General features: G+C 38.3%; 1 protein-coding gene across 5 annotated transcripts; it reads right to left on the bottom strand.

Annotated features, from left to right (window-relative positions):
• Nucleotides 1-381: 381 nt before the first annotated feature.
• Nucleotides 382-26,187, bottom strand: pot1 (protection of telomeres 1 homolog). 5 transcript variants are annotated; one of them, XM_057330230.1, is made up of 20 exons: nucleotides 26,071-26,187; nucleotides 21,085-21,240; nucleotides 19,536-19,632; nucleotides 17,076-17,183; nucleotides 16,921-16,971; nucleotides 16,189-16,294; nucleotides 14,107-14,237; nucleotides 13,640-13,933; nucleotides 13,036-13,191; nucleotides 5,742-5,911; nucleotides 4,793-4,884; nucleotides 4,684-4,707; nucleotides 4,532-4,564; nucleotides 3,613-3,769; nucleotides 2,975-3,165; nucleotides 2,747-2,882; nucleotides 2,522-2,604; nucleotides 1,025-1,122; nucleotides 768-873; nucleotides 382-656 (listed from the first exon to the last, which is right to left on the bottom strand). In XM_057330230.1, the coding sequence occupies exons 4-20, from the start codon at nucleotides 17,100-17,102 to the stop codon at nucleotides 547-549; spliced, it is 1,965 nt and encodes a 654-aa protein (XP_057186213.1). In that variant the 5' UTR covers nucleotides 17,103-17,183; nucleotides 19,536-19,632; nucleotides 21,085-21,240; nucleotides 26,071-26,187; the 3' UTR covers nucleotides 382-546. The 5 variants fall into 5 exon arrangements, with proteins under 5 accessions (XP_057186213.1, XP_057186208.1, XP_057186209.1 ...); XM_057330225.1 differs by having other exon boundaries at nucleotides 16,912-16,971; XM_057330226.1 differs by having other exon boundaries at nucleotides 16,912-16,971; nucleotides 21,068-21,240.

Raw genomic sequence — 26,187 nt, forward strand, 5'->3', positions numbered from 1 at the left:
TGTTGAAATTCATATGAAAAATATGTATTTCAAAGTGTAATGTTTACTGCAGGTTACAGGTAATGTTTCGTTTAATTTAGAGGGTTAAAGTTTAAACTCATTTCTAAGGACGAAATGTAATTTAGGAAGTAATTAAAAATGATTATTATGATATTAACACATTTTTTGAAGTAACTTACTCAACACTGTTCATGATTATTTACTAAGAAATTATAAAAGTAAATTTTTTAGAGATTATAAAGAGCAAATATAGCTGGTTAAATATTAGTGCTGAAAAAATAGGCATTACAAAAATGTATATTCATCTTTACAGAATATATTTCAATTTACCAAGTGACCGAGACAATCTATAAATAATGAAGAAAGAAATCTAACGAGCGGTTTAATAAATACAATGTTTATACATGCTTTATTTTTATGTGTCTGGCCACAAAAATATATTTACATTTCTTCACACAAAACATTTTTGAAATGATAACTTTCCTCTTTTCCTTATAACATCACTGTATTACAGCAGGAGTGCCTCTATGATTTCTTTACTTTCCTTTAGTTAACTTCTCTCACTTCTGCATCTGTGATTTGGTAGCAAACTTTATTTCTGCCATTGTCTTTCACAGTGTAGACGGAAAGACAAAGATCCAGCCACGGACGTTCTTCTACAAAGAAAAGTACAGAAAAAGAGATTATTTTTCTCATTTAGAAATCAATATGTGACACATTTCCAAAAGTGTTGCACTTGTTAAGCATTTGAGAGATTTTTTCTTTACCAATATTGCTTCCTTGCGGTTGAAGTGTGTCCATGATAGTCTGAATCCTCTCCTGCACATCCTGTTTAGCTGAAGCGTCGACAGCAGAAACGCTGAAGAACCTCTCCTATAGGGAATAAGCCAAACAGGCGACAATCACTCCAGTCTTTTCCAAAAAAAACCCAGCCCCCTCTACCGGTCAGGTAGTATGCCGTCTTTTCTTTCTTGCTATTCAGGCCTCTTTAATGAAATGACAGTGATGTACGATTTAGACTCACAGCATTCCTCTCCCACAGCAGTGCCTCTAATGTGTCTGTGTGGTCCTCCAGTTTAAACTCCATTAACAGTCTGTACTCCATTAGCTGAACTCCAAGAGCTGTGCGACATACAGATGAGATGTCTGAATATATACAGAAAATATAATACATACTGTATATACAATAAAGCTTTCAAAGATAAAGACAGCATAAGTGCACTTTACATATAAACAGCAGATACGGTGTAAAATTAGGACAGTGGACACTTTCTGATAGTCAAACTTAGTCAAGCACAGTGCAACAACAGTAAAATATTTTGTTACCACAAAAATGCATTTAAAACCTGTACTATAACAAAACTTTGCAATTCATATCTTGCTCATAAACTGCTTATTTTGACAGAACACACCGTCACCTCTAAATAACCATCAATGGAAAAATATGGTGTTCCTTGGAAGGTTTCTAAAACAAAATCTATTAAAACATTTCTACTGACTGAAATCAAATAAAACATTGGCCTAAATACTGTTGGAAAAACTAAACAAAAACTAGAAATGTTGCATCAAATAAACTGAAATAAGTTTGAGTTAAGGCACCAGAATTATTAGGCAGCTGCTATTTGTGACAGACGCTATTTACACTATTTACCCCAAGTTTAAATAGCGGTAGGTTGTTTACACTAAATGAAAACGGCAGCATTTCTTAACACTAACCGAAAATAGCTGTATTTTCTTAGGATTAAGTAGAAATTATATGCTATTGGTTACAATAATGGCACCTCAGTACTGTTGTGCATTAAACATTATGCAATAATAACAGTGTAAATCATTATATACATATATAAAAATGATTAAAAGATGGCAACTTATTGAGATATTAAAGCCCTACACCTACAACTGACCTTACCCTAAACCTAAACTGTATGAATAAAATGAATTTTAAGTCTTAAATCAATTTTATTGAAAACAAATGCCTTTATGATGATCTGTAATGGGATAGAAAAAGATAAATGAGCATTTTCAGCGAGAGGACCCCAGTCTCCAGTGCCAAAGCTATACAGACTTTACACCTTACGCCACTTGAAATGGCGTCGTTCTTACACTTTCTCTATTCCAATCACATATTGGTGGGCGGAGCCAATGCAAATAGTCTCCAACAAGGCAGAGTAAAATAGACACTCCGAAATTATGAACTGAAAATAAATATTGAATATTGAAATTAAATTAAAAAAAGCTCATTTAAAATATTGCGGAAACTACCATAAAACAGAAAAGTAAACTCTGGTGCCATGCTAACCAGTCAAACCTTCAGCCTTTGCTACAAGCTTAGGAAGCCTAAACGGTTGAGGGTTATCTTGATTTTCTCTAAGGGGCAAATTGCTTTACAGCTAGCAGTGATCACACAACAAACAAGACAAAAGCACAAAAACATCCTAACCACATAAAACAAGTCACGCTGAACAATTAAGAACACCAAAGGCAGCAAGAACAAAAGAGTTCTTTATAGGTGACAGAGTACCTTCTGCAACCGTATGCTCATCCCAGGTCTCCACTCCAGTAAACACAGGGTTCTCAAAAGTGTTTAAAGAGCACTCTTTACACCTGGGAAATACACACGCACGCCCAAAAATATATACAATAACTACACACGAGTGATCTAGTTTTCACTGTGGGTAAATCATGTTGTGGTAAGAGAATGTGATGATCTGAGGAGTTAAAGATACAGGAAGCCCTGTCCTCTCACCCGTAATATCTTTTATCTCTGCAGAAGAGGAAGGGAGCCGTGAGGTCTATCAGATTCATCCTGCCATTGTCTGATCTCACGGGAACCAGGTTTTTGTGATCACGTGATAGCATGCAAACCTCATTCAGGGTCATTCCTGCAGAGAAATTGTTCTCAAGGCATTTTAACTTTGTGAAAATCTTTGGTGACTTTTTTAATTTGGCTTGACACCGAATTCCCCGGACTTACCCTGGACAAAGATGAGCTGGCTCTGAGTGTCGTCCCCCACCATGTCAATGGATATGTACATTGAGATGTTTCTGCCTTGTTTTGATAAACTCGCAGAGGACCTGGCGGCCCAGGTCTCGTGGCAAGGCTGGTAGCCTCTCGCAGATTCACAGAAGAGTTCAGCAATTGTGTTGTCGTCTGGGACCTCTCTCCTGTCGCATTCAAAATTTAAAAAAGTGTACAATGACTTTACTTTTAAAAGTCAAATTAAAGTCATTTTTAGTATTATATCAGTGCCTTGGATTATTATTTGTTATTGGATGATCTATTTTCACTGACAATACATTTTCTAAATGCATCATCATAATTTTTTTAAATATCACGCATGACAAGTGGCAAAGCATGAGATGCTTTTTTTTCAGATATGCAAACTTGTGATTATGCTTCACAGCCACCAGGTGGCCAACAAGACCTAACAAATGCATAAGAGAAAATTGTGAATGGCAGTCAGCTCTACTCCAGCAAAACATAAATATATGCATAATATACTGTATTATTCTTAGAACAGCATATCCTGGATCCTGGCTGGGATATTTAAAAAACAGAAATGTTAAAAAGGAACTGTGTATTAAGCCGAATGCAGTAAGTTTCAAACTCACATTATTTTACATTTGGAGCAGAAGAGCTTCAGGCACTGGTACAGCTGTTGCGGATGGTACGTTTTCACCTGTGCACGGACGTGACACACCAGCGGGGGTGTGGAGCGCTTCACCTGGGCCAACGTGACACGCTGCGATGTGTGCTGGCATGTTCGCACTGAACATAAACGAGTAATGAGTATTTTTAGAAATATTTGCCATACTCCAATAAGCAAGTAATTAAGGATACATTCACATTAACGGTATCAGATTTAACTAAAAAAAGATGCTTTCCTGTAGCTAAGTGGTTAGAGCATGGCACTTGCAATGCCAAGGTCATGGGTTCGATCCCAGGATTGCACATACTCCGATACAAATGGATAGTATAATGCAATGTAAGTCGCTTTGGATAAAAGCGTCTGCCAAATGCATAAATGTGAATGTAATTGTGAGTAAAAAAACAGTAAAGCAATAACGTTTTTTGGGGGGTTTAGGAGTTGAAGTGTGAGGTGGGTGACAGGCTGGAGCTATCAAAAACATTTTTAATGTTATTAAAGACAGTAATAATTATGAAGAATCTGTGCTACACCATCTTCTGCAACCGTTCTGCATGCTATAATTATTACAATGGCAAAGCAGAAAATTACAGTTTGATGCATCTCCCTGTGGACCTTTAAGAACCGAACAGAACACGAGCATAACAAAAGTGTTTCTCAATACAGATAATCATCTATATCGAGCAATTCTGTACTTTGAGAGAAAAAGTCATTTGGCCCCTATATGTAGTCACTTTGATAAAAGTTTATTGAATAATTCAAGACTCGTAGTCTGTTGAAATTATTCAAGAAGTAATTTTAAGAAAGTTTAAAGCAACACTTTCATTCAACGTGACACTTGTATTAAAGTAATACAAAAATTGTTTTAGATTCTGTTCTTTCACCTGTAAAAGAAGTTTCCACATCTGCCTCTCCATCTAAAAAGAAAACATAAAATAACTTTAGAATAGATGATAATGTTTTATTCCATTTTTAATACATTTGTGGTAGGCTTTAAGAAAGTTTTCAACCAAGTCATGTATAATTTCATCTGTACCTGGTTCTTCATCATTTCGCATGACTAAAAGAAAACATAAAAGAGATGAACTCCAATTTAACAGAAGTAACATTTATATGACTTTAAAACCCAAAACGTCATCACCAACCTACAGACTCCGGTGGAGTGTACCACATCTCCAAAAGAGTGTCGTCATTCACTTCGTCATCGTCCTCCAGATCAACATGATTCTCTAACTGTCTGCATATGGATCAGTGAAGATGTGAGAGATGATGGCAGAATGTCAGGAAGACAGCTGGGGGGCCCGCACGGGTCATTTTCAATGGAAATTAAGTGTATCTGGGCTTATTTAATTTCCCATCAAAAATACTTCCCAGATCAGCAAATTCATAAAAGCATAAGCAGAAAGTGCAAATGTAAGTGTTTCTGTAATACATTTATGTCCCAGAGGTTGTTTTTTATTCAAACAGATTTTCTTTATTTATTAAATTAAACCTGTTTCGAAATGTCTTTGCATTTATCTGCTACGTTTCAAATGCCTTTTATGTTGAATTTTTATTGTATTAAAACATACTTGTGCTCGCATGTTTTCACCAAAATATTTTTGCGCGTCATGTTCAATCATTTTCAAATGCAGTAATTTTATCAAATTTCGTGCATGTATAAAAATACACTGCGTCTCTATTTTTTAGTTTATTTTTCAAAAATCATGTTTTTTTATTGTGCATTCCAATTAATATCAAACTGCAGTTGGTTTGTTTTGATTTAAGCCATAATAATTCAGAAAAATACAGCTAACTAACACAATAAAAACATGAACAAAAAAAAACATGATTTTGGTTCTCTCTTTTTGGAAATAAACTCTTCATATACATACATATCATTCGAGATATGAAATGCCCCTTGGCAAACCAAAGGACAATTTTAAATGACATTTCCACAACAGGATATCATCAAATACAAAACATATGATGGTCGAAATAAAAAAGAAATGACAGAATGAAGCCATGGTGCATGTTCATTCAGATTCAGAAGAGTGTCAGTAGAATATTAAATAAGTGTTAAAGGTGAAACTGTATTATTATGCAGACACTAACCTCTTTAAAGGCGGGAGCTCTTGGGAATCTTGAGGAATGTTTCTCAGACCTCGTCCATACACCGTGCCCCCATGAAGGTGAAAAGTCAGTTGCTCAGTTTGGTTTGACTGCTCATCTGGGGCTCTTTGCGACAATGCATGAAGGTTGAAGATGCGCAGGAACATCCCAGGCTAAAATCAAAAACACAGAATCAAGTTAGGATAACCAATTTGGACCAACGTTTTCTGGTTTGTAAGGATGTTTGACACAAAATCACCCAGAAGGGGGCGATATGGTGCCAGGGTTGAGCAATGGTGCCTCAACAAAACATTAAGATGAAAAGGAAACGTTTTTCCCTGGTCACCTGATATCGCCATGAAGAAACTTCCAATTGTTTAATGAAACCTTGAATACATTCAGATTTGTGTTGAACTTCTCGACATCAAATAGCCAAGTAGGAATGCGATACAAAAACAATGATATTCAAAACCCTTCAAACATACTTTGGCATTTACAAGTGCCTGGAGCTGTATCATAACTGAATCCTGATGACATCATCAGGTTTGGGCATGAGCCATATCTTGGTTTTCAGGCAATGGCTACAGAATAAAAATTTTAAGACAATAACTCGTTGGATGCCATACGGCTCCTAGACATCGTCTATAATGAAGACATGAATAGACAAACCAAACATAATGTAAACGCCATAACATTAAGTTATTATGTGCAAAGAAAATATTTTATTGGGTTATGATTCAAAACAGACTTATTGCACAATGATAAACAAAACGAGGGAGGGAAACTGCATTCTGCAAAACAGGCTTTCATCCCATATGTGCCAATTTGATACAGCTCATTAGTATCCTGCTTGAGAATTTGTTGGCAACCAAACACTGAGATGTTAGAATGGAGCTAAAAAGAAACATAACTTGCAATGGCGTTTGAGAAAGATGGTCCGCCAATCCTTGTCGTGAAAATCAGTTGTTGAACCCAACTTATTGAACTCGAACGTTAAACCGTTCACTTGAAAAAAGAAAATTCTCATTTAATCACCCTCAAGCAGTTCCAAACCGGCATGCTGCACGGACTTCTTTCTACACAACGAAAGTGAAAAAGGACTGGCTCCGTCAAGCTCCACCAACTAAGCAACCCACTCTTTTAACATCAGAACTTAAAATCACATTCCTTGAGAAACGGTTCAGGATTTGGAATCTACATACGTTTGGTATTCTCCTGCATGCGCTCACTGCACGGTTGGTTACACACAGCGGGGGGGAAAAGTCTGGCTGCTCGGCGCAGGTGTGCGATAGCTGGTGTGAAGCTCCTCTGACGCAGCAGAAGAACAAAAGTGGTCCTCAAGCAAACTCCTTCATTCTGCATGCGAAATTCCATTACCTGATGCTTTGTTGATGTGACCACTAGGGGAACACAAACCTTGACCGAACGCTCATCTGGATGTTAAAAAGCGAACGGGGCAGGGGAGATGCGCTCTGTCTATCACAGAGACAAACCAATTCCCCTAACACGTGCACTGATGAAAGCGAACAAATAGAGCAAAGCGAACGCTTGGGAGAAGTGTTTGTTAAAGGCACAGAAGAAGAATTCAAAAGCGTTGAGGATACAGCCCTGAGTGTGTGTATAAAACATGATGATATTAATGGTATATCACTGAAAAATGTGACTTTGACCAAAATGCTTTAACGTAACGGCCTCCACCCGAACTGCAGCATCCTTCACAACTTTCAAAAAACAGCTCAAAACATACCTGTTCCGCATTTATTTGACTAACCAATAACTGTCTATGTCTTGCGTCTAAAAAAACAAAAAAATATTGTTGTTCACTCTCTCCCGTGCTTACTCCAGCTTTAATCCTCCTAGTAGCATGGCCTTGTAAATTAACGGTACTGCTTAGCGTGTTGACAAAATGTTTATATGCTCTCCTACTTGTAAGTCGCATTGGATAAAAGCGTCTGCCAAATGAATAAATGTAAATATAACCGCATGATTGGAGGTTTATGCAGGGCTACCAAGTGGCAGGGTTGCCAAGTTGGGCTATATTTGAACTGTTGCTGCGGGTTGTTTTCTGCAGGTTAAAGGTGTAAGGGACTTGTTCATCAGCCATTCTTAAGGTAGAATGAATTTACCTATTAACCACTTTAAAGTAATATTTAATTTTTTTTATAAAATATACATTACTTGTGACTGTAAAATGTGTATTTTAGGTATAGGAGTGACATTTGGCAACCCTTGTTTTACGATTAATGAACAAAGGCAATGTAACATCAACCGAAAAATGTGAGCCATTGCAACCTCATTGCTAGATGCCGCTAAATTTCATACACTGGACCTTTATACTACCGTTCTATGACAATACACAAACCAGACATACTATCCAATACTACTGGATTTTAGTGCCATTTTTATTTGGCTAGCACAGGCTAAAGGAATATGGGCCCTCCGTCCTCATAAAACCTACCGGCGGTGCAGGTTTTGGCACTAGCAGTCTAAATCTGCAGCTATTTTCTCAGTTTGTGTCTCTTTTCAAAGACACGCTGCGTTTTGTCAGCAAACACTATGCTTAAGACAGACCATCCAAAATCGTCTGACAGCAACAATTCCTGAAGTGCCCCGCTGCATGCTCGCATGAGTCAAATAAAACGCTGTGAAGAGATTTCTGCTTTACCTGTGCCCAAATTGAACCATATTTTGGGATGTATGCGAGAAGATACCTGGATACATATCGATTCATCTGTTTTAGATTTCAGATTCAGCAAACAAAACAAATAAACAAACAAAAAGCAATTATGGCACTTCACTCACATTCTCTCACGCACATACACGCTCGCTCTCTCAGTGGATAAGTGTCATATGCTGGCTGTCTGAGACGATTATTGGCAGGGGCTGTTTGGATGTTAAGTTAACACAGGTGCTTTGCTTTCTCTCTCTCTTTATGAATAATTGATAGTCACACATGTGTAAAGAGGCAGGATGTCACATTATACTGCATCAGCTCATGCCTCGCTGCAGGTGCATTAAGAATGCTTTAAAGCTGCTTTACCACCGCAGAGGAAAAGTTACAATGTAAAAAGCATCACATAAATCTTAGTATTATCTGCAGCTTTGTGCATAGACGTGTGTCCTCTTACACGGAAACTTCCATACCGGTTTAAAAGCAAAAGAAATGCAATTCCACTAAACAACGGTACAATTTGAATGAGCATATTGTACACCTGTCCTTACAATAACGTGCAACAAAGCGAATAAAAGTGGTTGTTTTTTTAAAGTGTGGAGTGGTTCTTACCTGTGCAAGGCTAGGGTTGTGTTGGTGGTAGTGAGGCGTTGCTATTTGGTTGCTAAGGTGTTCTGAGTATTTTTAGCATGCTGTCATATGGTTACTAGGGTGTCACTACTAGGACATTCCGATGTGGTTGCTAGAGAGGTCTAAATGTTTTTAGCATGTTCCCATGTGGTTGCTAGGGCCTTATTAGGGCATTCCAAGGTGGTTAATATAGAGGTCTGAATGTTTTAGCATGTTGCCATGTGGTTGCTAGGGCCTTATTAGTGCATTCCAAGGTGGTTACAAGAGAGGTCTGAATGTTTTAGCATGTTCCCATGTGGTTGCTAGGGCCTTATTAGGGCATTCCAAGGTGGTAACTATAGAGGTCTGAATGTTTTAGCATGTTCCCATGTGGTTGCTAGGGCCTTATTAGTGCATTCCAAGGTGGTTACAAGAGAGGTCTGAATGTTTTAGCATGATACCATGCGGTTGCTAGGGTGATATTAGGGCATTCCAAGGTGGTTACAAGAGAGGTCTGAATGTTTTAGCATGTTACCATGTGGTTGCTAGGGTGTTATTAGGGCATTCCAAGGTGGTTACTATAGAGGTCTGAATGTTTAAGCATGTTGCCATGTGGTTGCTAGGGTGTCACTAGAGCATTACAAGGTGGTTGCTGGAGAGGTCTGTATGTTTTAGCATCTTGCCATGTGGTTGCTAGGGTGTCATTAGGGCATTCCAAGGTGGTTGCTAGAGAAATCTAAATGTTTAAGCACACATATCCTCAAATATCTGCATGATTTAAGACATCACACAGGCCTGCCGCCCAGTGTAGGCCAAAGTTTCATGGTTTATGAGTTCAAAAAAACACCAATGTTTAAGCAAAAGTGAGAGCGATGTTGGAGTTGGAACTGCCTTTCACATTCGCATTTCCATCTAACTTGCAAATTGTGCATCCGCAACCTTCTAGCACTTTATTTATGTATATTATTTTCGCATGAGGCATCCGATTTATAAGCGGGATGACACATTGAGGAAAGCATTTAGCAACTGGCCTGGGACCAGATGATGCAAATGACTCGAAAAGCAAGCAACAGACAATCCACAAGCCAGACGGGAAAAAGAGAGGTGAGATATCTGGTGTCCCCCTCACTGTTCTCAGAGAATCCTCAGGAGATTCCAGCGAAAGGCACAAAAGCAATACTAGCACTGACGTCAAATGCCACTAAAATAGCCCTTGTGTGCATGATGCCACAAAAAGATGAACAAAATATAGATGAAACTTGTATACCTATTAACATCTACAGCTTATGAATCCCTTTTCAGATTTACTGTTGTGTTAAATGCATCACGAAACTTACACTAAGGTTACAATGTAAGACTTGGAGAAAAGAAGCAACCTCATATTACTAATCGCAATAATTTGTACCAAATATTCAGTAGCAAAACTGACAGTCGGGATCTGATGTCTCATACAGACTAATTTCACCTATATGATGTTTACAGTGTGAGTTATATATGTTATAAGCTGAAGTCAGAAACTGTGTGTGTGCTTGCAGTCCCCACAAAGAAATGCCGCGTTTACCGTGACAGCCGTATCGATTTGGCCCTCTCGCTCCCCTCTCATAAAGCGATCTATCTCAGACCACTTAATCCTAATAGCTGGCTTTATTCTCCTTTTCTTCCCCTCAGCACTGTGCTCAAGCAATTTCACAGAATATTAGAGACGATCGGGCCGAGGGTATTGATAATGGTGGGGAAATATTCCAATAAAACGCAATCGTTTGTGGCCAAAGTTCATTTTGATACAAAAAATTATCATTAGGCATCAAGTTATAACAATATCGACAATCCAAGTGTTTAGGAATTCAAAAAATGTAAGATGTTTCAACGCATTGGTGTCAGAATTGAGATGCTCAGTTTTGTTTTAACCATATTGTTCCATTTTGTGAGTCTGTGAAATCATTTCTACTAGCTACTGTTGGATTTAGGGAAATTCTGATCGCACAGGTAGACATTCAATGAGCCATCACAGGGCCTGAAGGCACCATTTGGGACAGGACCATAGATTCTATTCTATCCTACTCTTAAGGATCAAAAGTCTGAGGTTTATTACCAAGGAACAAATGAAAGCCTCCAGCGTGTGCATTAATGAGCTATTTTTCCTTTAACAAATGGGGATAATATCAGTTTGCGAATAATATATTAGTTTGTCGGATAATACATAAGACCGTAACATTTGTACAGGTACAGTTCTTGTTATGATCCCGTTATAAATAAAAAATGGGAATGCATCTTACTACGGATTTCCATCTTTCAGCTTGACATATTGTTCTTTTTATCTGTAGGTAAGGGTGGCTTATGTATTGGGATATCTCTCTTTCCTGGCAGACCAGCTGATAACGTGTGGCCAAGTGGGTACAGTATGTTTCAACAGCATCACGGCCAGCAGGTGATGGATAGGCCTGTTGTTCAGTGCTGATATACTGTAAAGAAAGGCAACAGATAGAGTGATCTTAAGATCAAGACGGTCTAGAAAGCCATCCGACAGCCTTTCCATTCATCTCATTGGCAGTGACTCAGCTGCCCCATGACCCCCCAGATGTATGTGATTAGATATCCGCCATCTCTGCTCATGCGTTTGAGCCAATCACATGAGCTGTAAATGCCACAGCACAACACGGATTGGCCGATGGCACCACAAGTACATGCACAGTCCAGAGCGTAGACATGAGAAGATGGGTAAAAATGGCACCATTTGATCATTTTAAGAGCCTTCTTCCAAAAATGAAAACTCCGTCATCCTTTACTCATCATCTTGTCACTTCTGCAGAACAAAAAAGAAGATATTTTGAAGAAAGTTGGTAACCAAACAGCGCCGGAACCCATTCATTTCTATTGCATGGACATAAAACCAATGCAAGTGAATGTTTGCTAGACAACAACATTCTTCAAAATATCTTCTTTTGTGTTCTGCGAAAAAGAAAGTCACAGGTTTGAAATGACAAGAGGATGAGTAAATGAGGACAGAACTTTCATTTTTATAAATGAAAATGCATCAGAATACAACGCTACTGTACTTTTCAATGTCGAATTAAATTAATATTTTTTGAGATTACATCATGTTTATCAAATATACAAACACACACCGAAAGAATTAACTTGTCGAATGGGACATATAGAAGTTGTAGCCCAACAAAACGTCTTCCTTCAAACCCATCAGTTTCCTTCACCCAACTTTGTTCTTTTTTCACAGAGAACATGATAAAAAACACTATTGAAACCCAAACAAAACTAACATTCATACACCACCATATCCTATAGTCTGTAGTCCTATAGTAATATAAATGATTTATAACCCTTTTCATAGTTTAGTCAACATTTCAAAGAAGCGTTTTTTGGGCTGTAAAACTACTGTGGGCCACCATACATTAACGAAAGATAAAAAGAAACAAAAAATACAGACAGTTTCAAAAAATGGCATAAAAGCTCTGCACCTGTTCAAATATTCATAGAAAGGAAGAGAAGACAGAAATGTTTCGGCTAGGTTTGGAGATTATATCTTTCACTCGTTATAAGACCTTCTACTGGAGAAGATGTTTTTGTGGGGTTTCATCGAGTGGAAAAACAGGCAGGGGAGGTTTTCAAGTGCGAACAGCAAACAAAATCAGAAGACAGAAGGGAGGAGAACGCCTCGCAAATGAGCCGGTACAGGATGTGCCCACGAGAATCTCACCCCGCACCTTATTCATCATTAAAGGTGCAGGGTGGGTGCGTGGGTCTCCTGCACCGGATGGTGCTAACAGGTAGCGACGGTAAAACCTTGAGCAAAAGTTCACAGTAATGATCGCAGATGATATTCATAGTTTCAAAAGGTGGTGCTTGTGGGTGGATAAAAAGAGGTCACTGCTTCTGTACAGGACAGGTTTCTCATTGGTTGACATTTGGTAACATTTGGCCATGAAAATTTAAATTTGTATCAATGGGTGACATTCATAATCTTGTATTGATAGAGTCAACAAGGCCAAGAGCAAAACTCACCTTCAGGCTTCGAGCTACCTCAATGTGATTATCGTACACCAGAACATTTGCTGTCAGGTTCATCCTGTCTTTGGCGACGGTGGATTCTCCCTCTACAGAGTCGGGTGGGACAGCGACATTTAACAGCGGATGTTGACACTTGGTCCCGTCCCACACCTGATAACAGCGGACAATCAAATGTTTGACTTTAATAATACTGGATGTTCGACGTTTAGGGACAGTTCACCCAAAAATGAAAATTCTGTCTTCATTTACTCACCCTCGAGTTGTAACAAATCTATAAATGTATTTGTTCTGATGAACAGAGAAAGACTCACCATTGACTACCACAGAAGGAAAAGAGACCATGGTAGTCCAAAGTGCCCCAGAACTGTGTGATTTACTACATTCTCCATAATATCTTCTTTTATGTTGAACAATTTTTCCTACTATGGTAGTCAATGGTGGCCAAGAACTATTTGGTTACATGCATTCTTCCAAATATCTTCATCAGAACAAAGACATTTATACAGATTTGGAACAACTTGAGCGTGAATAAAGGAAGACAGAACTTTCATTTTGGGGTAAACTGTCTCTTTAAAGCCTAGTTTAACTTTGAAAGCACCTTCAGCAGGACGCAACGGCTATCCATGACTGCCTTTGCCAGCAGCTGGCAGGTCAGATTGAAGTACATACACGGCTTTACCACAGAGAGAGGGACAGTGAGATCATTGGACAACACGGACTGGTCGGCCGCCCACTGGCGAAGCTCCTGCACTCTACGTTTTTCAGATTCTACAAAGTGAAAGGATTTGCTGGTGGAACGAGGCACCACGGGGCTGTCGATAATTCCATCGAATGTGACGGCGGACCAACCACGGCAGGTTATCAGCATCATGGAGTCGTTGTACAGCTCTGTCTGGGAGAATATGACAAAAGACACATTTAGCCAATTACAGCCCTAATAGTTTGATGTTAAATTAGACAGTATTGACACGGTATGCTTTCTGAGACTAGATTACTTTCGGCAGACAAGCTGTTCTGGGATAACTGTTGTGAATATTCCTAAACAAGCCTAATAGATCTCCTCACCTTAAATCTGTGGAGCCTGATAATGTCTCCGACTTTGAGGATGACTGGATGATCGTCCATGTTTTTAGCGAAGATATTGCAGCACACTTTGGCATCAGATTGGTCCGTGATCTTTATCATGGAGGAGTAATCTGGAGACAAAAACTAGTCAATTTATACATAATGTCAACTGGTTTTTAGTTTTGACTTCTTCACTTTTTGGAGAAAGGTTTACTCAGATAAGCTTACTAATATAACAAAGTTAGCTAGCTGCATTCAGGTAACACTGAACTTATACAGTATAAAGAACAATAAAGAATAAAAAAGTAATAATAAATCCTCAAACGTTTTTTGAAATATACACTCCTTAAAATAAAAGTGCTAAATGATGCCATAGAAAAACATTCTGCTTGTATGGTTCAATAAACACTATAAAATAAAATAAACACTATTGATATTTTCATTGTACGCACACGCTGGCCGAAGTTAACCTCCGGCTTGTGTTTGGTTATAATATAAAAATGTATTTTGTTTAATTTATATTAATATGAACTAATATTCATATTTTATTGTATATTAATTGTATTAAAGGGATACTTCACCCAAACCTGAAAATTCTGTCATCATTTACTCAACTTCGAGGCGTTCCAAATCTGTATACAGTGCCTTGCAAAAGTATTCATCCCCCTTCATTTTATTCACATTTGTCCTTCTGTAAGTTTCTCCCATCTCCATATATGATCATGGAGCTCAACCAGAGTTATCATCAGCTTCTAGGTCACCGCTCTAACCAAGACCCTTCTCCATCGATGGCTCAGTTTGGACAGGAGGTCAGCTCAAGTACGAGATCTGGTGGTTCCAAACCTCTTTCATTGAGGATAAATGGAGGCTACATGCTTCTGTGAACCTTCAATACAGCAGATTGTTTTCAGAAGTCTTCCCCAGATCTGTGCCTTGATACAATCCTGTCTCAGAGCTCTACTGGCAGTTCTTTTGACCTCATGTCTTGGTTTCTACTTTGATATGCATTTTCACATTAAGTGCGTTAGACATTGACAGTTCGCATTTTACCAAAAGTTACATGTCACAGTCCAACCCATGACCAGTGAACTGAATGCGCTTTCTATGAACTGACCCATGAGAGAGCGGTACTCTTGTAATTGGTTTGTGTCAGAGTCCCTTGAGAAGCATCTTACGAGTATCAACAATCATGTGCTAACCCCGCAGAGTGCAAACCTCACTGTTCATCATTCAACAAAAGCCGTAACCCTTTACAATAAGGTTGTATTTGTTAACGTTAGTAAATGATTAGCTAACATGAACGAACAATGAGCGATATGGTTTTTTAGCATGTATTCATCTTTGTTCATGTTAGTTAATGCCGACACAGTTGTTCATGTTAGTTCATTGTGCATTAACTAATGTCAACAGAACTAATGTCATATGAAATTCATATGATGAATAAATGCTATAGAAATATTGTTCATTCATCGCTAGTTCATGATAGCTAACGAATTAGTTACTGTTAACAAATGAAGAGTTTGGATCCAAAATGAGATAACTTTCAAAAATCATGTTTTTATTATGTTATAATGTTTTTATTGTGTTATATTGTGTTAGTTATTATGGCTTAATTCAAAACAAACCAACTTCAGTTTGATTGATATTAATTGGAATGCATGAGTTTTGTAACCAAACACTTCAAATATAATCTTACTGTAAAGTGTTACCACCAAAGCAAATTTGAGAGCAGAGCTGAAAAAGCACACTGTAAAATGCAAGGTCAGCACAAGTCAGGGTCACTTTTTGTCTTCGTTTCATCTATGATGTTACGTTCTCAAAAAAACGCAAAATTGACCAATAACCAACAAAAGAAAAACCTTTCAGCGTGTGCACGTGCCTCTAAAACATCTCTCTCGTGACATACCGAAAGCTAAGTTAAACATATTCAGGGACCCATTGTCATTTTTGACAGCCATTTCAAAGGTGGCTCTGAAAAGTCATTTAGAAAGTCATCTTTCGTCTGGCCCTACTCTCAGGAGGGCTCAGATAACAATGGGAGAACCTATTACAGCCTCGCTGGGATGTAGGGAATTCACTGACCTGAGCCTTTAGAAGGGAAAGGCGGTTTAAAGAAGGTCACCACACCGTACACGTTCACCACCGTCTTGGGCTTCAATGCGTTTAATGGAGTATACGTGTATTTGGCCTACACAAACAAAGCAGAAACACTGACATTGCAGGGACCTGAAACATACTCTATATAAGTACATCAACACAATTCTGCAAGACCACTGTCATCAAATATTTAAATGATAGGAATATTTAAGGTTGTCGGAATGAAACTGTTCTGGGCAAACTCTCCGCCTGTCCATGCAGGTTGATACTCAAGCTTGATGTCTCGAAATGTCTTAGAAGGCAATGAAAAGGCAACGTTAAACTGAGGTTTGGCCGCACGTTGAGTATATTTAGCAAAATTGTGTGCTAGCAATTACATACTCGTGTTAAGTATATTTCCAACCCTAATCTCAACAAATTCAATACTTTCAAATAAAAGAACACTTGGCTTCAGACTCTTCTTTATTTAGACTGTATTAAATGTGTCTGGGGCATTTAGCTCTGAATCGCTTGATCTGGATAGCAAATTAGGAAAGACTCTGTGCTCAAATGCAGGAACAACCGATCTAACAATCAGAGAGATGTGCAGACAAAAGCCAACAGACGAAAGCCAATTTAGATGAAGAATCTCCTTGATCTCTGTGGGATAAACGGCACATATGTTATAAGGAAAAAAGGGGGAGGGATTCGTCTCTGATATCTACTCACATACTGCACCTCAGATCTGACAGCAGGGGGGGCCCGGGAGGGGGCGGCCGAGGGACAACCCTTTAAACACACATTCAACAAATGAATGAAAAACAGACATTATTATAGTTTTATGTTAAGCTCAAGAAGAGGATTGTGAGGATTCTGAAGTAGTTGAAACTTACGAAAACACTGGCATCATCACCTTCCATCTCCAGGTGACACGGATGTTCCTTGTCTCTTAAGAAAGATGGAGATTTTCTGATGGTAAAGCCAGCCAATAGGACAACATCCTAAAGAGATTAATTTTTAAAAAGCCACCAATAGGAAATCAAAATGCAAGATCTTTAAATATTTTCAAGAAAAGAATACAATAAAGAAGGTATTCATACAATGAAAGTCAATGGGAGTCAATATTGTTTAGTTACCAACGTTCTTCAAAATTTCTTCTACAGAAGAAAGGAAGTCATACAGGTTTGGAATGGCATGAGGGTAAATGATGCTATAGCAAACATTCACTAACAATTATTGACCTTGAGTGAACGAACTAACCAGTCAAACAACATCTTGTCCCTTTATCACTTAACAACTTAAGCTTTGCAATTATTTTCAGACGTCTGGATGAATTGGGCTGTAGTACTTGCGGACGACTTCACGAGATTAATCCTTGCTCACATATATTCAAAGATCAAAACGATAACATTTAGCTCCACCGCTACACAGCCGCTGCCAAGTATCGTGATAGCTCATCAATTCAAAGCTTTATCTCGAGTCACTGTTATAAGAAACGATATTACACGAGCCAAATGGCAGTTTTATCATCACTCCTTCAAAACGTTGCTGGCAACAAAAACGGATAGCGAAGGTTGTTTGCCACAAAGTCCTTTGATATGCTGCACTTTGCAAAGAATTTCTTTCTGTTGTCGCTGCACGGCGAAACGTTCATGTCGACTTTTAGGGCCGCATATTCGCATCATTCTTGACCTCCAACTCTGAGAACACAAAGACTCAAAGCCAAACCCTAGTGCATTACCGGAAATATGAGTGTCGATGGGAGAACGCAACAGATAATCTTGCGAGGTGACAGAAAAGAGGATCCCTTGGGGAGAAAGTCTCTTTCTCTGCACCATCTGAGAGAGTAAACGGCTGAGTTTTCAATGAAGTCACGTCCCTAAAGGACAATTTTCTCACACAAAGCCATTGTCTGTTGGTAGAAAGTCGAACTGCGCTGCGACCATTGTGATTCTGGAGGAGAAAGGCAGTAAAATACTGGCTATGCAGCCAGGACTTACACTAGTATGACATAAATATTTGGCACTGACGAACGAAGAGCATTGTACACTATGCAAAAAGCTGCAATCCGTCACATTTATCATTTTTTTAATAAACAAAAATGGGTCTATAGAGCAATTAAGCAAGTACATAAAAACAGTGTTCTAAAACTGTAAAAATGATGAATAATTTGAGCTGTTGGGTATCATTTTTCAAGAAATGTCAGTTTAACAATCTCACTTAAATGCTAAAGATAAATACGAAAAAGTAACCTGCAATTCCATGTTTTAAACAGAGGTGGCAATATAGAGCCAACCAAGGTCAAGCCAAACAAGATCCAAGATCCAACCAAGATCATTTTCAGACAGTTTTGATGGTCAGAATATTTTATTTTATGAATATATGAAAATACAATGAATCAAATAAAAAAAGAGTGCCTCTGCTTTCAAACAAACAAAAACAATTTATTATGTATTCATTTTTCCTTTTTTAACACCTCTCAAATATAGGTAGGTTTTTTCGAAACATTTAAAGATAACTTAAAGATAATCAGTGTTTTGTGTGTATCTTTGTACCGCACTTCAGACTGAGACCAAATGTTAAAAACCATAACAAGTTAGCTTAGGGTGACCATACGTGCCATTTTTCCCAGACATGTCCTGGCGAGGATTTGTAACTGGCTGCGTAGTCCGGAGGTCGCATTTGTCAGGCGCATATAAGTCATTGCGGTTTATTATTTTAGAAAAGCAACTGTTACATTTCAAGGTAAGAATGAAACTACTGCATCTTAAGAGAAATAAATATAAATTTTATAAGGTTTGTTAACTGAAATGAGACAACCTTGATGACGTATGCCATCGACAAATGTGAGCTCCGGAGGATGCAGCCTTCAAATTGAGATGCATCTTAGAAATCCAGGCCAGGACGTGTCTGGGAGAAATGGCACGTATGGTCGCACTATGTTAGCTACCACATGCTACCGTATTATTGGATACTTATCTTAGTAGTATAAAATAAAACAGTATCAAAGAACTTGGTTTTTTTGCACATTTTGAGAGGAATTGTGAAGGCCATAGTGCATAATTTCATTCTGCCGAAAGTAGCTTTAACTAACTAATGCTGAACCGCATGAGCGCACTAGTTTCCATGAAAAAGGCCTATGACATAAAACTCTGCCTAAAATGGCTATGATAAAAAAGTTGTTAAATTGAAGCGAAATACTCAAATCGACTTCTACAAACAATCAATAGTACATTAAATATGATAGATCCCTACGAGAAAAAAAAGTTTTCTGTATATTTTTATAACCTTATAACCAAAAAACTCAAAGCACAATATTTCCCAAATATTCATGCAAACATCTGAATGCCTACCCCTGGTCTGACAGACTGGGAAAAGTCCTTGCCAGCGTGCTGAAGAGAATGACGTTGATTGATGTATGTTCAGCGGCGCTCTGAGGGGGGACTTCCTCTGTGCAAAGCAGAAAAATGCAAGAACTGAGTGAGAACAGCTCAGCACGGCACATCTTTCATTTCAAGGTAGCGGCGGCATTTTCGCTACTTTAATGGAACGTTTTAATACAACAAAGCAACCTGGACGCCTGTATGTTTTTACAAATCTTTTAAATCCCCGAGCACCAGAGCCGCTTTAAACAAGATGCGGGATAGACAGCGTGTCGCTGCTGACAAAACAGATCTTCTCGATGCGTCGCCGGCTTGCTCGGGATCTTTGCATTTAAATTCAAATGGCTAGACTCGCCTCTGATCTTGGCTTTAAGCATTTCTGTGCCATCTTTCTGCACGCAGGACAGCACAGGACCTTTGTGAACCAACCTAGCCTATTTAAAGGAGTTAACTCACATAAGCACTTTCAAATAACTAAATAGTTCCTCTCATGAAGCACTGAGCTGCTTTATCGTCGTATAAGCTACGGCGCACACACATACGCATCAACTTCAGCATTTCATGTCTCTTTATTTATTTCTTTGGCAAGGATGATGTACATGCAGCCGGTCTTTATTACAAAATAACCCTTAAGGTCGATTCAAGACCCCTCCACTCGCTGGCTGACTGTACATTATCGCTCACAACAACTGGTGTTGTGTAAAACAGAACAACTCACAAATGTTGTCAAGTTTATAAAGCAGGCATTTCTTGTGGAAAGCATTGAAAAGGCCTTTGGGTGCAAAAATCGAATTCTCATTAGTAACTAACAGCTGTATAGTAATTCAGTATATAAGGTTCAAAGGATGTTTGATGTTTCTTATGGACGCTGTCAATAGGCAAAGACTAAAGGTCCTGAATGGTTGGTTGTTTTCAGAATAGAAACCAATGAATGCGTGACATCAAACCTTAACACATCGGTCTGAGGGGTCAGAGGTCACTGTAAGTCTTGTGGGTGACACACAATGAAGGTGAGAAGGGACCTTAGCATCTAGGTCAGAAGAATAGTTGACCTTGTGAACAGGCCGACAGCTGCAACAGTAACAACAAATAAACAATACTAACATATTGCCAATCACAATTAAGCACTTATGCAAAGAAAATCTGAATGTGTCAAAAGCACTTAATCGCTGCGCTAGCGAGACCAAAGCAACATACCATGACAGAACCTCTCCACACGATAAAGCCCACGTGGCACTGATCCACAAAAATAGACGCTTCACGCGGCTCACTAATTAAGAATGAAAAATTGTGTGCATACGACTACCTGAACCATCTTGCCATTCGAAAAGCAAAAAAAGCTATGACGCGAATCAAGCTAATTAATTCTGAAAAAGGACCACCGGTGTAGCTTGCTGAAATAAGACCTCAAGGGGTTTCGCTAACACAGGAACATGTGCAATATTTAAACCTCTCAACTTGTCATGAAGAAAATAGACGGTATAGACCTGCTGGAATTTCACCTTATGGATGTGCGTACCTCTTCGAGGTCTTCGACATCTGGGAGAGCCTTATACTGAGGGAGCCGATCTTTCATAAACCTTCTTGACTTCGGCGCACATGAGTGTTGTAGGGTTTCAACCTCTCGTAAACAACATCTGCTGGATGTTCAGAAAAGGAGCAACAGTTTCATCTCCTGTTAATTAAAATCAATAGATAAAAATACAGAGATGTGAGGAGAGATGAAGTGAAGTGAAAAGACTAATGCTGCGTTCCCACCAAACGCGAATGCGAGTGATTTACATGTTAAGTCAATGCAAAGACGCGATAGGACATCCTGCGGTGCGATTAGCGCAAATGAGGCGGCGTGAGCATTTGAAGTTGTAAAAAACCATCTTTACGCAATATCAGCTATAGCTGATATTGCGTAAAGATGGTTTTTTACAACTGTCATATATAGAAGCCACTCCCATGACGCGAATTTGCGTCTGTTGTGAAATAAATTTCACGCGCGAATGAAGCGAGTAAACTCAAAATGTTCAAGCGTCCAACTATGCACAAATAGCGCGATTTATTCGCGCAAGTCGCGTTTGGTGGGAACGCTCTATAACAGTCAAGTAAACATCAACCCTTTCAGGAAAACTTCATAATTGAAGAGTTTATCTTAGTCAGTTATAACTGGATGATTATAGTTGATTTTTACAAACATAATGAACATGATTCTCACATGATTAGCACAATTTTTATTTTATTTTTTCCAACAAAAAAAATTTCTTACAAAAAAGGCTATAGAAAGTCTCGTTACCGTAACCATTTAAAACCTGTCAATCCCATAGCAAATTTTGAAAAAAAAAGCAAAGCCATGATGACAAAGCAAGTTTCAAGTCATCAGACATGAATGAATGAATTATATTTTAGTATAATTTTTTAAATGCAGAAAACTACCTATATCGGTAATGAGAATGAAAAATGTCAAGTACACAGCACGACAAGAAAAAAATACGCTTTTAACTAGAAAAATATAAAGTAATATTGTAACGAGGAAGGCGGGACGAGAGCCATGAGGGAACGGTGCGAGGCCGGTGACACGAGTGATAATGAGTGTCAGCTGCACGTTGCACCGGTCTCGCATCTCTCACAGAGGAGCTACGGAAGCATAAAAGGACGAGCGACAGGATTGTACGAGAGAGGACCAGGCCTGGACATTGTGTTAAGTTTTATTTAGGTTTGTGTGGCCGGCAGTTGACCGTGAGGTAGCTGTCGGCCCTTTACTTTCGTTTTGTTGTTGGCTTATTTTATTAAAAGTTTGATTTAATGTGCACCGTTCCCTAACGGCTCTCGTCCCGCCTTCCTCGTTACAATGTGTTAATCTAGTAGCAGTTATTTGAAATGTACTGGTAGATGTGTTTCTTCACATGAATTCAAACTTGAGTAAATATCTTTGTGTGTTGTGTAATAAACAGTCCTTCAAAAATTTTACAGAGGATGAGAATATCAGTCATAGACAGATCAATTTTTATTATACATGAATATACTGTCAATTATTTAAATAATTACATTATTTAAAACTAAATAATACAATGTAAAAAACCAATGAAGGACACTTAGGTACTCCATGCCCAAACACACTGCCGAAACGCACAGAAATGAAGGCTGTAATTGAGGCTTTTGGTGATTATGTAATTGTTTTACCCGTAATTGTAATCCCGATTAGTTTTTAGATTAATTGTGCAGTCCTATAGTAGAAAATCCAATTGCTTTTCAGAATGTTTTAATTTTATTCTGTTTAAATTATAATTCACTGTTTATTTCAAATAAAATAAAAACGGGACGCATTAGCGTGATGAGAATTTCAGCAGAAAAAGCAATAAAATACATATATAAATCATTCCTATGTTAACAATAAGTAAAAGAAAAATCACATTGTCATTTCTTAAAATTTACTGTTAAACGTAGTGGATTTCTAATCAAGATCAAGGCCCAATCCCAATTCTACCCCTTACCCCCACACTTTCCCCTACCCCTCCGTTTGGCGCGTTCACGTGAAGGGGTAGGGGTGTCTCAATTCTCTTTTGGTTGGAGGGGTAGGGGTAAGGGGATAGCCCTTCAAACGAAGATTTTTCGGGACCTCACTTCAAACGAAGGGCTAAGAGAAATTTCCAACATGGCTGCATCGCTAAAGTTTGCTAGCGGACAGCACTGATTGCACGATATTAGAAAATATATTTTTATGTCATATACCCGGTGCATCCGCGCATGTCCTCTGATGTAAGGTTAGGAGCTAGCAACGACGTATGATGACGTATACCAGTGTAGTAGTGGTGTCCCATTTCTTAGCTGAAAATTTGTAACCCTTTACCTTGCCACTTTATTTCAAGGGGCAAGGGGCGAGGGGTAGGCGAAGGGGTTGAAAAAAGAATTTGGATTGGGCCCAAATCTACTCTACCATCATTCTGACTGTTGAGTCTTTGTTTTGGAGGTATAGCTACAGTAGATGTTCATGGGTATTATGGGTTATTGTGTCGAGTGCATCAAAGCAAATAAATTCTATCTTCACTGGCCTTGAAGATGTCATTTTTAAATACACCCAACATGAAAAGTGTGTGTGAATCTGAACTTGACCTCTGATCTTGACAAACTGCCAATCCAATACGATATGCTCAAGTCACTAGACACTTCACTGAAAGAACTGTTGTTTAAAAGGATTGCAATTTACACTGTCATCTCACCTTCATTTTTGAAAAACCATGACAATTTATGGTGACTAAACTTATAGTATGTTTGCATTTCATGCGTTATGATTTCAAACCTAATAAACAAAAAGAAGAGGAGAGGTGTCTTGGCATATTACTTGCTCATTTTGATCTATTCGCCTCCGACCACGCATGGTAGACATCATTACACAGAGCATGAGGTTGAACCGTAGTGTGATGTTGTTAGTGCTTATGAATATTCCTACGCATTTCTCACGGGCACTCCAAATAAGGAAACTGAAACCTCCAAAGTGGAACGGAAAGGACTAAGCCTACACAATGCAAATTGGGCTTTACTGTTAAAACCTGAATTCAGGAAAATCTATACGTGGTGTCAAATTGGTTCCTGAAGTGATTTCTCAATTCCAAACGAGAGCGAATTAACCCAGGCAATGCATTTTTCCTTTTCCAAAACGAGAAATGTTTGGAGCATGTAAAATGAAAATGCCACACAAGTGCAAAATACAATTTGAATTGAACTTAATGGTCTGTGAATGCTTGCTGGACAACATTAAAGGGATACTTCACCCAAAAATGAAAATTCTGTCATCATTTACTCACCTTCGAGGTGTTCCAAATATTTAAACATTTCTTTGTTCTGATGAACACAGAGAAATATATTTGGAAGAATGCTTATAACTAAACAGATCTTGCCCCCCATTGACTCCCATAATAGGAAAAGTTACTTGAAGGTGAGTAAATGACAGAATTTTCATTTTTGGGGTAAGTATTAAGGAGACTAGATTTTCTCTTTGCATTATATATATATATGTTTTTGTTTTTTTTATTAAAAAACTGTAAAATGGAATAAAATTAAAATCCTTAATTATGGTTTAATTTCCATTCGTCAACAATGTAATTTCTGATAATATGATAATAAAGATGCATGACAATACAGCATGCAAGTATTAAAATGACCATCACTGAAAAATAACAAGTAAACAGTAACTCTATTTAAAAACTATGATATTACATTTCTTAAGCAATTTCACTGTGGTTTACCTAGTCAATACAACAAGGGCTTATACTGTATACTCAAATAAAGCAGTTGGGGAAATACACTATTCACAGAAGTATATGTCATTATTGATTAATGTATTCAGGAGGGGGGGGGGGGCAAGTAGGTTAATAAGATACAGTGACTAGAGGACCACCCTTAAGGACCCTTATTACTTACGTGTCCCTTTAAAACATAAACTCACACACACAAAAAAAAACTCAAGGCACAAACTCCCTCCATAAAGTTGGAATGTCAGTATATATGTGAAATAAACATATGAGAAGACAAAAAATAATCATAATGGGATACAATGCTCACCTAACATGCATTATTGTATAACATAATGCTACAACGTCATAACCGTTACAAAAATTAAATGGTCATAGTATAATTATGGTATTAGTAGTAGTAAAATCATAACCACACATTTACCATTGTCTTACTACAGTAACCATACTTTAACTATATGTAGTAAAACTATGGTAATACAATTTTCATACACATATATACACAAACCTGTGCAATGTATACCTTTAGGATACGTGTACAAGCAAACCTGGCACACTTCTGGTGTAATTTGCAACCCCTTATTTTACTTCCATGTGTTATACAGAAGTAAAAACATGAGTCTAAAATAAACAACAGTGTGATGGGTCCATGTTAGCAATAATGCATATATCACAGCTCATAGAGGAAACAGCATAAACGTTCATGACAATGATGGAAACATCATGGTGCTCTTTATTGTCTCTGTTGACCTTTATGTAATTCCGTTTATATTTCGCCGTTTAGGTAGAACAGCGACTGTCATTAGTGTCTGTAGAATCACATAGTGTGAATAATTCATCTTACTTTGCAGAAATGTATCTACAGATAGTCTAAACTCCTCATATTACGACTTCCGGGCATTTTAATCGTATTTAATGTATGCTCGTGTATCAAATCTCCATCTGCATCATACTGAATCTTCGTCGTCATTCGTGCAACTGACTAAAAGCATTAGCATCTTAATATTAAGCAAATGCGACACATAATGTATCACTGCAGCAGTGCAGTAAAACATACAGGAACAAAGATAACAGCGTAAAACACTTGCACAACCAAGGGAAGCAACTTAGTTAGCTTTCGCTAGCTAACTTTTTAGCAAATCACTTAATACAAGTCGCCCAGCGTATTCATTCTGAATACAGATGTGCATTTATGGACATTTTATAACAGTTTGACAGCTATGATTCATATAAACACATGCGTACATCAGTGACATCAAACTCACCGCGGTTTGTCTGAACTTCCTCCTGCTGCTGTTTGAACGGGCGCGTTCTGTACCGGATTCACGTCACTGGCCCCACGCGCATATAAACGGCTCTCACTAAATCCTTGGTGTTTCGAG

Source organism: Triplophysa rosa, linkage group LG3 (assembly GCF_024868665.1).
Source record: "Triplophysa rosa linkage group LG3, Trosa_1v2, whole genome shotgun sequence".
Lineage (NCBI taxonomy): Eukaryota > Metazoa > Chordata > Actinopteri > Cypriniformes > Nemacheilidae > Triplophysa > Triplophysa rosa.